A 15,035-nucleotide genomic window follows, 5' to 3' on the forward strand; every position below is an offset into this window, starting at 1 on the left:
GATCCTGGGAACTGTAGTTTACCCCCTCACAGAGCTACATATAATTGTTCACCTAAGGAGCAATGAATGAACAGAACTTTTGAGGGAGCTGTGCAAAAGCATCTCATCCTCACATCCTTATGCAATCAGAGTTTCTCCGTCCAGGTGTATGTGAAACTTCAGGGCCCCTTGTTCTTGGAAAGCACCTGAACAATTTTAGTACATCTGTCAGCAAGTCAGCAAGGCCGGAACATCTTTTCATAGACAGCAAAGGTTATCTGAGTCAAATACAACTTGGCATGACCCAACGTCACTTTAAAACATCCCAAGTTTGCCCGGATCCTTTGCCTGCAGCCCAATCTCAGCTGGAAAACCATGTAAACAGGAAAAGTCAGCAATGCGTGCCCAGCAGGAATGAGTCTCGTGGTGCTTTCAGTGTTTGCCTGTTTCATAAAGTCTGTCTCAGCTTAATATTTTCACGCCAGGAAATGAGAGGGAAAGCAGCCAAACCATAGAGACTGACTAAGCCAAATGGCCTTCTAGGCTTGATTGGGAAATGAAAGATACGTTGTGAGATCATCATACTCAGAATTCTGCCATAATAATAATAATAATAATAATAATAATAATAATTTATTATTTATACCCCGCCCATCTGGCTAGGCTTCCCCAGCCACTCTGGGCGGCTTCCAACGAAATATTAAAATACAATAATCAATCAAACATTAAAAGCTTCCATCAAACAGCAGCCAATGAAGTGGGGCAGGGGTAGCAAAATTCTGGATGCAAATGATGTCACTTCTGTCTCATTATGCATTTCTTTCATGAGATGTTACCAAGGAAAACAGAATGTTTTGTTGTTTTCTCCTCTTGCTGTCTGCCGCTCTGTGGTATTCTGCAGGAATATGGTGCCATGAGTAAAAATATATATGGCTGTGTACGCAGTGATTTTGTGAGGGGTGGAGAACCGTGTCTGTTGCAGCGAGCTCCTTGGAGGTAGGACAGGGTGTAAATATAATCAATAAATAGGAAATGATATTATGCTGATGTTCAAAATGGCAGAAGCAAGGTTTTGAATGATACAAAGCTCTTCTTGAGATGCATTTTTGCAGTTGGAGAGGACAGCTTTGGTGTGGCACAAGTTGCTCCGGTGAGGTCAAACAATTTCCCGCCCAATTTCCCTCCCTCAAAGAATTATGGGCACTGTAGTTTGTTGTGGGTTGCTAACTCGGTAAGGGGTAAACTACAGCGCCCAGAATTCTTTGAGGGAAAGAATGTGCTTTGAAAGTGCTGCAAAGGTACAGTGGAGCCTCTAGTTAATGTAGCTCTCTGGATACTGTCAGAAAGTTATTCCTGGTGTTTAGTCACAATGCGCCTCCTTGCAACTTGAAGCCGTTGGTTCGTGTCCTTGCCTTTGGAGCAGGAGAAAACAAGCTTGCTCCCATCCTCTGTGTGGCAGCCCTTTAGGTATTTGAAGATGGTTATCACATCTCTCAGTCTCAGTCTTATCCAGGCTAAATGTACCCAGCTCTTCCAACCGTTCCTTCACATCAGACAGGACATAAAACACAATCTATACGTGACTATAATATTCATTTCATGTTTTGGAAATCAAAACCTGACGCTTCCAGCCTTCTGAACATTTGATGGCCCAGTATAATCCAGGATCAATTCATGTGCTCTGTGCTTTTTAAAACCAGCTAGCCCTCTGAAAGTCTGATCTACCAAAAAAAAAAAAGTTTCCTTTCCATTACGACGGCCTGTTTTCCCTCCCACCCTACAACCCCTCGCCAAAAGCAAGTGTCCAGGGCCTGTTTCCATCACCATACCACTCTTTGCATCAGTGCAAAACATCTGGATTCCCACGCCCCTCCTGGAAGCCACAGCCTAAATGCAGCTTTGTGGAAGGAAGCAGGACTAGGATGGATATATACCACAGCAACCCACATAAGAAGGAGCAGTTCCGGAGAGGAAGCCCAGGATAACATGGCTGCTGTGTGACATTGGTTCCTTATTGCCAACGCCTAGATTTAAATTGGCACGCCACAGAAGAAGCCTCTCTGTTACAAGGATTTGAACAGGTGACGCTCATGCATGAAGTTTTGAAAGCGAGCTCACAATGTGTTTACTTAAGGCATCTTTCAATCCCAACTGTTCTCCAAGGAATTTAAGGGTAGCTTTCATGGACACCCTCACCGTGTGCAACAATTTTATCATCACAACAACCCTTTGAGGTAGGCTAGGGTGAGAGTTTATGACCAGCTAAAGGTCATTCAATCAAGGTGCTTCCAGGCAACCGGGATGTTTACTCAGCATTTGTGGTGATTTGTTTGCAGGGAGGTTAGATGACGTTGGGCCAAAGCAGGTGTTATCCCATTCTTTCCAGGGCATTTTCCTGTCACTTTCCCTATTGCAAAATAAAAATAAAAATATCACCTTTTGGGGATTGTTATACAGTCATACCTCGTGTTGCGTTTGCTGCGGGTTGCGAACGGCACGGGTTATGAACCGGAAGTACCGGAATGGATTACTTCTGGGTTCAGCGGGTCACGCATGCTCAGACGCATCAAATGACGTCACATGCATGCGCAGATGTGCCGAATCGTGACCCGCAAAATCAAATATTACAATATTTATTCAGATAAACTTCAAATTTGTTCCAATCTTCCTGCACCATTTCCTCCCTCTGGTCACACAGTCTCGCTGTCATCTCGGCAAGTTCCATAAAGTCTATCATTTTCAATTGCCAGTCTTCCACCGTTGGTACTTCCTGATTCTTCCAGTTCTTTGCGATTAGTAGTCTAGCTGCTGTCGTGGCATACAAAAAGGAAATACTGTCCTTTTGGGGGATTTCATCCCCTATAATTCTCAAAAGGAAGGCTTCTGGTTTCTTTAAGAAGGTGCCTTTTAACACCTTTTTCATTTCATTATAAATCCTTTCCCAGAAGTCCTTTATTTTGGGGCATGTCCAGCACATATGGAAAAAGGTTCCTTCTTTCTCTTTACATTTCCAACAATTATTATCTGATGTATGATACATTTTAGCAAGTTTAACCGGGGTTAAATACCATCTGTACATCATTTTCATCATATTTTCTTTCAAAGCAGTACATGCAGTAAATTTTATACCTTTCTTCCACAACCTTTCCCAATCATCAAACATGATATTATGCCCCACGTATTTAGCCCAATCAATCATAATGGATTTCACTTGTTCATCTTTCGTATGCCATTCCAACAGTAAATTATACATTCTGGAAAGATTTTTGGTTTTTGAGCCCAACAATTCCATCTCCAATCTGGATTTTTCTGTCTGAAAACCTGAACGGAAGTCCGTTCTTAAACCAAAGACTCAATTTACAAATGGAACACACTCAACAGGAAGCGGAACGTGTTCTGCTTCCAAGGCAAAGTTCACAAACCAAAACACCTACTTCTGGGTTTGCAGTGTTCTTAATCCAAATTGTTCATAAACTAAGCTGTTCTTAATCCAAGGTACCACTGTAATTGTGAAATCACAATTGCAACACAAATTGGATGGTGTTGTGGTTGAATCCTACCTGAAAAGGCAGTCTAGAAGTGACCTATGTTTTATGACTCAATGGAGATTCAAAATCCTGCCTTTCATGGACTACAGTGGTACCTCGGGTTACAGATGCTTCAAGTTACAGACGCTTCAGGTTACAGACTCCGCTAACCCAGAAATAGTACCTCAGGTTAAGAACTTTGCTTCAGGATGAGAACAGAAATCGTGTGGCAGCAACGGGAGGCCCCATTAGCTAAAGTGGTACCTCAGGTTAAGAACAGTTTCAGGTTAAGAAGGGACCTCCAGAACGAATTAAGTTCTTAACCCGAGGTACCACTGTATATGAGAAAGTATTATAGCCAAATGAAATTGTGGGCCAGATTCGAGATGGAGCAGCTGTGGAAAAAACGATTAAGTAACTGTATTAGAGGGATTTCTGTAATAGAGAAGAGTTTGATATATAACGCAGTAGTTTGAACGAAAACACACTGTGGAGCTGTGGGCAGGAAGTCAGTTTATGAAACAATGTAATTATTCGATTTGAAGTCGTGAAATTTAGGAAATTTAATTTTAAAAAGGATAATACAAAAAGGAGGTTCAAATCCTGGTCACTGACACACTGATCACTGTGGCTCTCTCAGTGATTATTATCTCACTGTCATTCTAGTGTCAAGTGGAAATAATGAGAGGGTGCTCTTTAGATCAGACAAGAGGTGGCAAACCAGAACTTTGTGCCTTGGAATGGGCCCTTATTTGCTCGGAAGAGTAGGATGAATTGCTTTGAACACCAGTTTAATTTAGAATGTTTAGTATCTGGTAATGGCTGAATACATGTGGGCTGGGTATTGCCCTATCCCTTGTTGTAGCCAGAGTTTTAGTACCGAAAGGAGAGAAGCTCAACTCAGGAGAGGCGACTCATTGCCTGCTTGCGGCCTTCTCAAGAGGTACGTTCTTAACTCAAAATGTGCCTTCGGACAACCTGCTTGTCGCAAATACATGGGGTGGGAATGAGAAAGGCCACCTGTACTTTCTCAGAGGCAATGTTGCCTGTCTGGTTGCTTTGCATGTTCTAGGAATAACCCCTGGCACAAAAAAAATTGAGTTTTAAAGTTATCACCGAGTGTATTTATTTCAGACCAACGAAAGCCTTCAAAATCCTGTGCCAAGAAAAACCTTCGTTTTGTAAGCTATTATTATATCGTGAATCATCTATACGGCGCATTTCATAAACAAGTCACTTTGCAACTACTAATTGCCATTTATATAACTTTTTTTAAATTGCAAAGCACTGCATAGCCCTGATTAGGTTTGGCCCTTTTAGTAACCTTCTGGTGTAGGTTAGTTGCTATTCCCGTTTTACAGATGGGCGACTGAGGCCAAGTTGGAGCTGCCTAAGGTGCCCCAGTGACATACGAGAGAGACAAAAACCCCTTTGACAGGCGCCAAAAGCATTTTATAAAGGGCACGGAAGAAGTTGGTGTGTGTGTGTGTGTGTCAAATACATGCCTTTGCTGCAAATGCATGTGCCCCCAGGGGGCAGGGACTGACTGTGCCAGTTATTTCCAAAGGTTATGGACTTGGGCTCCCTTGCTTCCTTTTCAGCTCTCCTCCACCCATCCCAGCATCAAATGTTCTGTTCCATAGGAGAACATCTGAAATCTTGGCATCCAGTCTGCTGTTGCTGCACACGAGTGTCAATGAACTAATCCCAATCCCTGGCTTTAGGAAATGAACAGAACAGGATGAGTGAGACCTGCAACATAATGTTGCAGTGCCGATTGCTTCTGTTCTCTGTTCCAATGGGTCATCGCCAGAGGCATACCTAGGTTCCTTTGGCAAGGAGCTTTCTTGGCACCCCATGTCCCTTGAACCCTTTACAGAGGAGCTGAGCCAGAGTGAAGAGGCATGGTTTTTGCTCTTTGGCTATCACTCGTAGCCGAGTAAGATTGTCTTCCATAAACACGGTTTTAACAATGAGTCTGTAAGTGACTGTGGAGGCCAAGTCTGGATCCACACGTCCTCCCACAGTGGGGACATTGGTTTCCGGGCGGGAGTAGATCACGGTGTGGATTTGCCAAGCGTGCCTTCCTCTTAGCACATTTTCCCCTTTCATCCTGAATTTGAGTGTCTTCAAAGCCCATGGCACCTTTGGTAAAGGTAGTTCTCCAATTGGAACGCTCACAGGCTAGAGTTTCCCAATTGCTGGTGTTTATACTACATTTTTTAAAGATTTGCCTTGAGACAGTCTTTAAACCTCTTTTGTTGACCACCTGCATTACGCTTTCCATTTTTAAGTTCGGAATAGAGTAGTTGCTTTGGAAGACAATAATCAGGCATCTGCACAACATGACCAGGCCTGCACCATTGGCAGGGGGCCAACCCAGCCAACCCCTAGGTATGCCCCTAGCCCTGGCCTCCTTAACAATTCCCCTGCCAATCCTTCTTCTACCCAATTTTCCATGTGCTCTCCTCTGCCAAAACAGCCAGGGTGCTTCCAGACGACTTGTTTGTTGCGTGTTCATCCTAGTTTGTTTCCATGGAGGACGTTGGCTGTTTATTGTACATTCACTCTGATTTCTTTGCAGGGAGGTTAGACGACGTTGTGTCAAAGCAAGTGTCGTCCCACACTTTCCGGTGCATTTCTCCGCTGCTTTCATTCTTTTGCAAAAAGTCATAACTTTGGGGGAAGCGAGTGTGTTGTGCTGGACTTCCCGATCCAACTGCAGTTGCAGAACCCGGATTTCCCGGTATAGTGGTACCTCTGGTTACAAACTTAATTCATTCCGGAGGTCCGTTCTTAAGCTGAAACTGTTCTTATCCTGAGATGTGCTTTCGCTAATGGGGCCTCCCGCTGCTTGTGTGCCTCTGGCGCGCAATTTCCATTCGCATCCTGGGGCAAAGTTCGCAACCAGGAGCAGCTACTTCCAGGGTAGCGGAGCTCGTAACCTGCAGTGTTCATAACCAGAAATGTTCGTAACCAGAGGTACCACTGTATGTGATTGAATCCCACTGGGAAATAGTGACAGCCTGGAAGCACCCTGGCATTCCATGCCCACTGAGCATGCTCAGTCCTCATTGGGCGACTTTGTACTTCTGCAATTGTTGGGATCTCCGCTCCTGATACCTCCCTCTTGCCCATTGGTCGTCCTGTTTAGGCTACATAACAGGCATAGGCAAACTCTGGCCTCCAGCTGTTTTGGGACTACATTTCCCATCACCCTTGACCACTGTGCCCTGTTAGCTAGGGATGATGGGAGTTGTAGTCCCAAGACATATGGAGGGCTGAGTTTGCCTATGCCTGCTACATAAGGACCAGCACTCACTTCGGAAGTTTGGAAACAGAAGGAATTATATCCATGCAACAACCCGCCCCACAAAGCCATGCACACAGGAAGATCTAAAGAACAAAGCAGCAGCTTTTTGGGGGGATGAAGAGGCACCTGCCCCTGTAAATCTCACGTGGATCAGTGAGGGTCCTTTGACAATGAAGGGCATTTAATGCCCCCAGGTTTAGCTGGCAGGGAAGGAAGGTTTGTAGCAGGGTCATTCATTTCTGCGGACAACCTCACATCCCTCTCTCTGTTTTCCATCCAGGCAACCGAGAGGCAGTATCAGAGTTTAAGGGCACAATTCAGATAGACAGAAGCACTCACAGATCATGTGAAGCAAGGCTGGTGTGGAATGTGGCCCTGGCTTCTCGGAGCCTTCCTCGTATGCCTAGAAATCATTCTTCGCTTTTCTTCCTCTCCCTACAGCTTGGACCCAGAGAGATGTCTCCACGGTTGGGATAGAACCTCATTCCTGGGAGCGAAAGACGCGGGAAACCTCGCCAACACACACGAGGACTCGGATCAGCGAAGATTTAATTGGCGGGAGCCTGTCTATTGACACTTTGACCGACAATGAAACACAGATTGTGGTGAGTGTCGCATATAGGGAACAGCACACAAGCCAAGGATGTGTCAGTTGGGCAGAAAGTTTTCTGACTCGAGTAAGCCTTGTTTACTTTGTGAAAACCATGTTTGGATCAGATGGGGCAGGGATCAGTCACTGGCAGCCCCCCAGGTCAATTCTGAACCAAAGCGCGGCGTCACTTTGACTTTTATTTTATTTTGTGTGTGTGTGCATTTCTGTTTGTGTATGTTTTAAAGATGTTTGGAGTTCGCTGTCTTACAATAATTTAAGTTGCATTTTATTGCTTGCATTTTGTATTTGCGTTAAGCTTTGTGAGCCGCCTCGGCCGCCCCTTTTTTTGGCCCAAAAGGCGGACCAGAAACCCACTCTTAACTAGCTTTCTCCCCCACTACCTGAGTAAGCAGTTCTGTCTCTCCTGCCTCTCTCTGTTTCCCCAAAATTGCTCAGCAGACGGAGGTGGCAGCACACCAGCCAGGAAAAAACGAAACGTCTCTTGTCACTCACAAGAGGCGTTATTCTGAGCATATACTCATGGGAATGTTCCTTATTTTGATGCTGTGTTGCTAAACAAAGTGTAGCAAATATTTGTAGGAAAAGCAGAGAAGAGGTACCACTGAGGAAGAGATTGCTGCACGTCACCGAAATCTCTGAGCAGCGAGAGGCTCCATTTATTCCAAGGATTTGGTTTCCTTAAGGATGAAGGTCAGCAGAGATATCCAGTGCATTTTTTCTGGGGGGGGGGGACGCAGGGGTACGCATACCCCTAAACATTTTGTGAATCTTTGTACTTTTGTCCGTTCACTGTATTTATTTTTCCTGATTTGAACTATAAAATGGTGATTTTCTTGAGTCAAAATGAGAGTACCTCTAAATATTTTTAAAGGGAAAAAAAGCACTGTATATGTCTTTATTTACATGTATATACAGCTTGAGCATAGGATAGAGAGGCTTGTAGCTTTAAGACCCCGACAGATCTCACTTCTCCATTAGTCACAGCTTTGGATCCAGCACAGAGTAACATATATATATCCCCATCTCCTTCTCTCCAGCTTCTAGCATTCAGCTTTTCAGCGTTCTCACACACAACCCTGCAACGAGGTGGGGTGGGGGTGGGGTGGGGGAAAGGGCTCACCTATCAAGCCCTGTAGAGCACGGTCATTTGGTTGTAGCGATTGCAACCTAACTCATTTGTTGAGATGCACTTAACTGACCAGCTAAAGCCATTACCTTAACAAAGGTAATGGCAGGTTCACCAGCCTTTTCTACTGGATTCTAACACTTACTAGATACAGGATCACAAGGCTGGAAGGGATGCAAGGATATAATCCAGAGCAACGCCCCCCCCCCAATAACAATATCATGCAGACCAGGGACAACTAACTTTAAATATATATTTTATTATTATTATTATCATTATTACTACTACTACTACTACTACTGCCACCATCTTTCATTTAAGGAGCTCATTGTGTTTTGTGTGCTTCTCCCCCTTTCTCTCTTATCTTTACAACAACCCTGTTCATGCTGAGAGTTAGTGACTGGCCCAGATGTCACCTGGTGAGCTTCATGGCCTCTCAGGTCCTAGTCCCAACACTCTAGACCAGGGGTCAGCAAACTTTTTCAGCAGGGGGCCGGTCCACTGTCACTCAGACCCACTGGCGGAGGAAGAGGAGTGCGGGGTGAGCGCATCGCCCCGGCAGCGCGATCCCAGTGGTGTGCCATTGCGGCTTCTCCCCCCTCCATGCCGCCTGCACTGGGCACCATGCCCCCTGAGTGACCATAGGGCCAGTTACTTTCTCTCAGATTAACCTACCTTAGAGGGATGTTGCCGAAGATAAAGGGCTCCAGCGGTGAGATCCTTTGGATTTCTTAGCTGCCCTGAAAGCGCTTGTGGGTAAAGGTAGGTTAAAAGTAAATAAATGGGTGTCATTTCTTCAGCCTAATTAGGCCCCATCTGAAATGGGATTCAGTAGTATTGCTGCCTCCGACTGTAGAGGAATAGCACAGCCATTGTGGCTAGTAGCTACGGGCAGCCTCATACCTCCTTGAATTTGTCCGCTCCTCTTTTAAAGGTAAAGGTAAAGGGACCCCTGACTATTAGGTCCAGTCGCGGACGACTCTGGGGTTGCGGCGCTCATCTCAGCTTCCGGGTCATGTGGTCAGCATGCCTAAGCCACTTCTGGCAAACCAGAGCAGTGCATGGAAACACCATTTACCTTCCTGCCAGAGCGGTACCTATTTATCTACTTGCACTTTGATGTTCTTTCAAACTGTTAGGTTGACAGGAACTGGGTCCAAGCAACGAGAGCTCACCCTGTTGCGAGGATTCAAACCGCCGACCCTCTGATCGGCAAGCCCTAGGCTCAGTGGTTTAACCCACAGCGCCACCTGTGTCCCCTTTGCCCGCTCCTCTTTTAAAGCCACCCAAAGCCATCCCTGCTTCCTGTGGGAGTGAGTTCCACAGTTTAACTGTATGTTGTGTTCAACTAAGAACCCTGTAATGGTCTGATGGCTGGCAAGAAGAGGGAACGTGGAAGACTTCTGCTCAGACCCGTTGTGGGAAGGTTCGTGCACCTCTGTGATGCGTTGGGAAATGGAAGGGCTCAGGAGGCTCTTGATTGTAGCTGCAGAGAATTCCCCCACGTGGCTCAGATCAATGGCGCATTGCTTATGCGCTTTGGAATTAAGAGCGTGAGCCGTGTCTAGATGAAAGGGGAGCGAATTCTAATGAGTTAAAATCAATACAGAAGCGCAGGGATTGGGGGGGGGAGGACCCGCGATGCATACTTCAGCGGTGTGGCGCCAGCAATCGTAGCTGCGAAGTTTGCACACTCTTAGCTTTCAGCAGCTGGTGCAGAAGGGGAGATTTCAAGGCATTATCGCTTGCTGTGGGGCGCAGAGATGTGGGGGGGCTTGAAGTGTTGACATGCCTGCACAGCTAGGATTTCAAGCTCAGGCACAGCAATGGGTCCTCCGCATGGGGGGAAAGGATTGCCGGTACTTTTCAACCAGCCTCTGCAGCTGTGCCTTGAGCAGGAGCTGCTGGATCAGCGGAAATTAGCAGAAAGATGGAAACAAGGCCCCCCCCCTTTAAAAGCGCTTTTTGTAAATGAATATTCAGTACTCCTTTTGGCTCTGGAAAGTGTTCCTCCAAGGCATGGGTAGGCAAACTAAGGCCCAGGGGCCGGATCCGGCCCAATCGCCTTCTAAATCTGGCCCGCGGATGGTCCAGGAATCAGTGTGTTTTTACATGAGCAGGATGTGCCCTTTTATTTAAAATGCATCTCTGGGTTATTTGTGGAGCATAGGGATTCGTTCATTCCCCCCCCCAAAAAAAAATCGCCTGGCCCCCCACAAGGTCTGAGGGACAGTGGACTGGCCCTCTGCTGAAAAACTTTGCTGACCCCTGTTCCAAGGCATGATTAAATCAATCAATCAATCAAGCAAGCAAGCAAGCAAGCAACAATACATTTGAAAAGAACGTTCAACCCACCAAAAAGAAGAAGAAGAAAAAGATAAGATAAGCAAAACTGCAACATTGAAAAGCATTGGGCTAGAGACCCAGACTGTGTTAGTTGGATTTTGTTCCCATTCAAAACAATGGGACAACTTACTCAAGTTCCATTGATTTCATTGGGAACTAATGACTAGTCCACCCCATGCATTTGTGACGATGGCTGTGTGCTCCAGCATGCTCCCCTGTGTTGCTGTCATCTTGTAGTTTCTTGGGAAATAATTGCTGTTTGATGCATTCCCCCTCAAACCAGCTTCCATCCGATCTGGAAACATGAGCCACGGTCAAGCTGGGGTGTGTACATTTGAGACAGTCATTGCACGTGCTCAGATGACAGCTTAATTTAGCTGGCATGGGGAGGGGCATTCTAAGTTTGGGGAAACAAATCAGGTAATGTGTATTAGGTGAAGACATCCCTGCCCTCGCCATTTACCTTCCCGCCGGAGTGGTCCCTATTTATCTACTTACACTGGTGTGCTTTCGAACTGCTAGGTTGGCAGGAGCTGGGACAGAGCAATGGGAGCTTACTACCATCACAGGGATTCGAACCTCCGACCTTCCAATCGGCAAGCCCAAGAGGCTCAGTGGTTTAGACCACAGCGCCACCTGTGTCCCTGTACAGCGCAATTGAAGTACATGGCATCCCCCCAGTGAATGGGGTACTGTAGTTTACCCCTCACAGAGCTACAATTCCCAGCACCCTGAACAAACTACAGTTCCCAGGGTTCTTTGGAGAAGCTGTGTGCTTCAAATGTAAGGTGTGAATGTGACTTTGTGCAACTAACTTAGTCTGAATTCAACCTATGCAAAGCCTGGCAGGGCAAAAAAGTTATTATCCTCCTACCTGCTGAGAAAGGCCATCTTATCTTCCTTTGGGAGGAAATTCTGCAATTCGGGCTGCCACCAAAAAGGCCCTGTCCTGCGTTTGCACAAATCACACCTGCCTGGGTGGCGGAATGCAGAGCAGGGCCTCTGAAGATAGCATAAATTGAAGGGCAGGTTCATGGAGATGAAGATTATCCTCTGCTCATTCTTGCAACTCAGGCTACAGCTGACAGTTTAAAAGTTGGCAGCCCTAGAAGACATCTCTAATCTATTCTAATTGGAGTCCCCAAAGCAGAATAAGTGATAGCATTCTGCACATAATTTTATTATGTCCTAATAAATGCCTGGTGGACCTTTCCCCCACCCCCTGGCCCTTTTAAAACTACGAGGAACAAACTCCATAGATGTCCTAGGCAGCTTGTCTCCGTAGCTGGACCCTTTTAAGGATTAATAAATCTTCCCAGATGTTTAAAAAAACGAAACCTACCTTCCTATCGCTAGATCTGGTTGAAAGGGAGAAAAACAGGAGGAGGAAATTTATGCTGGAGGCAACGGCACCCCAGGAGGCCTTGGCTGCTGGGTGTTGGCTCAGAGCAGAATTCAGCAGCCTTTGCTGAGACATCGGCAGAGGCAGCATGCCAGCATCTCCCAGGCAGGCACTGCCAAGTGGAACTCAGCGATGGGTGGTTTTGAGAAGCCAATGGGTGTCTCCCCAGAATGGAGTAGGAAGTTGGATGCATGTATGGTCTGTGTCATGCTCATGGGTGTAACATTGGTAAGACCCTGATTATAGCTTCTTTTGGGGGAAAACCAGGGCCTCTTATTTCATTACTAAATTTGGGTCCTGCTCTCTGCTGCACTCGCAGTCCTCCTGCTGTGCCGTTTTCAACGCTCCGCTCCTTTTCTCTCCTGACTTAACCCCAATCTCCCTTTCCTGTACATTGTCGCTTTTTGAAAACTACGCAGCCCTTTGAATGTAAGTGAAATGAAAACTCAGGCTCGAGGAAGGACCCGCCATGGGTGCTTTTCGAGGTGCCCCAGGATCCAAGAGAAGGTCGAGCCGTTTGGCAAACCATGCTTCCCACTCATATTTCACCCTCATCACTGACATTGCTTCTTATAAACACGGGGTGCATACTAAATATATATATATACCAAACATTTAAAGCGCACTTAAGTGCATCCGAAACCCCCAAGAATCCTGTAGTTTGTCAAGGGAGTTGAAGCTCTGTGAGCAGGGCTCCCCCCCCCCAGTCCAAACTCGCAGGAACTGAGTTCTGGCACCCCTCAGGTAGGCTGCACACTACTGCCATTATAAGACATTGTGGTGAGTTCCGGCATCTCTTTTTCTAGAAGAATAGCACTGCCTGTGAGGCTTAAAACTACAATACCCAGGATTCTTTGGGAGTGGGGAATGTGCTTTAATTGTACGATGTGTACACGTATTGATATTAACCTGGCAGAGGTGAGTGCACTTTAAAACAGAGGGCGCCTAAGGAGGAATCGCAGAATCACAGAATTGTGGAGTTGGAAGGGACCCTGAGGATCATCTAGTTCTAGTCCAACCCCCTGCAATGCAGGAATATGCAGTTGCAGGAATCTGCCACCTGCAACCTTGGCATCATCAGTGCCGTGCTGTAACCAACTGAGCTAAATGTATGTTAATGGAGTAACGAATAACCCACCTTACTTTGCACAGGTATCGAATTATGTCCTTTGCACGCCAGGCACGCTTATCTTTTGCTGCCTCCCGCAGTTTGCCCAAACTCATGCTAGTCGCTTTGAGAACACTGCCCAACCATCTCATCCTCTGTCGTCCCCTTCTCCTTGTGCCCTCCATCTTTCCCAACATCAGGGTCCTTTCTAGGGAGTCTTCTCTTCTCGTGAGGTGGCCAAAGTACTGGAGCCTCAACTTCAGGATCCGTCCTTCCAGTGAGCACTCAGGGCTGATTTCTTTAAGGATGGATTAGTTTGATCTTCTTGCAGTCCATGGGACTCTCAAGAGTGTCCTCCAGCACCATAATTCAAAAGCATCAATTCTTTATGGTCCAGCTCTCACTTCCATACATTACTACTGGGAAAACCATAGCTTTAACTATACGGACCTTTGTTGGCAAGGTGATGTCTCTGCTTTATAAGATGCTGTCTAGGTTTGTCATTGCTTTTCTCCCAAGAAGCAGGCATCTTTGTCCATGGAGTTTTCTTGGCAGGGATACTGGAGTGGCATGCCGGTTCCTCTTCCAGGTGGATCACATTTAGTCTAAACTCTGCACTATGACCTGTCCATCTTGGGTGGCCCTGCATGGCATAGCTCATAGCTTCCCTGAGTTATTCAAGCTCCTTCGCCACAACAAGGCAGTGATCCATGAAGAAGCAGCATAGAAACACTAATCTCCTTGCGTTTCCTGGAGGATTCTGGCTAAGTGACGCCTTGCAGGGGGGGAAAGAACTGGTTATTCTTTTTCAGCTGGATAACGTAACTAGACTTTACCTTATTTCCCCTTAATGACCTTGCTTTCCCTAGATTTCCTCTCCCTCCCCTCTGCTTGTTTTCTTCCTCTCTCCTCTTCTTAATTCCTGCTGTAACCAAGTCAAGGTGGCGGATTGGGACATAGTCGTGATCCAGGGATGAGGTCATGATGGACCGCATGCTGAAGTGTGAAAGCAGCCAAGTCCACCCATCCCCGGCGTTTGCTGTTTTCATTTGTTTTCCCTCACTTATTTTATTGAGAACACATTTGGGAGCTTTGTTGCACGGGAGTGTGTGTTTGTGCGCACAAAGGAGCAAATGGGCCACTACGGGTGGCGCGGATGGCTGTCCAAGCACCCTTTTTGACATCTCACAAATGCTGAAGCCCTTCCCAGCAATGCTTATTTCCCACCTCACAGACCAGTGTTATGGGGGAAAACTGCTCCTTTCCCCCTTATGGGGTACCCAAGAGCCCATACAGAGTCCTTTAGTAGGTTCTCTATTGGTAGGAGAAAATAACAGAGGCCAACCAGAGAATATTGAGAAGCAAAGCAGCTAGTAAGCCTGATCTTTATTAAAGCTGTTGCAACAGGATGTTCACACACACACACACACACACACACACACACGGGGGTCGACCCAGAACAAAGGTGTATATAGACTTTGAAATTGCCCACTCTCAAACTGCAGAGTCCAGACCACCCCCAGAAACATCATACATACATCACAGAAGGGGTGTAGCCCAGGACCACCTTCCCCAGTACATCATACATACATCACAGAGGGCAGTCTAAAACAGAATCCTG

At 46.3% G+C, this 15,035-nt stretch overlaps 1 protein-coding gene across 1 annotated transcript in view; it reads left to right on the top strand.

Moving 5' to 3' along the window:
- PLXDC1 (plexin domain containing 1) overlaps window positions 1-15,035 on the top strand; it is a 52,641-nt gene that overhangs the window by 6,857 nt on the left and 30,749 nt on the right. The window contains exon 2 of the mRNA XM_033170262.1: window positions 7,261-7,424. Coding sequence (XP_033026153.1) covers window positions 7,261-7,424 — 164 coding nt within the window. The remainder of the gene's footprint in view (window positions 1-7,260; window positions 7,425-15,035) is intronic.

This window comes from Lacerta agilis, chromosome 14 (assembly GCF_009819535.1).
Source record: "Lacerta agilis isolate rLacAgi1 chromosome 14, rLacAgi1.pri, whole genome shotgun sequence".
Taxonomy (NCBI): Eukaryota; Metazoa; Chordata; class Lepidosauria; order Squamata; family Lacertidae; genus Lacerta; species Lacerta agilis.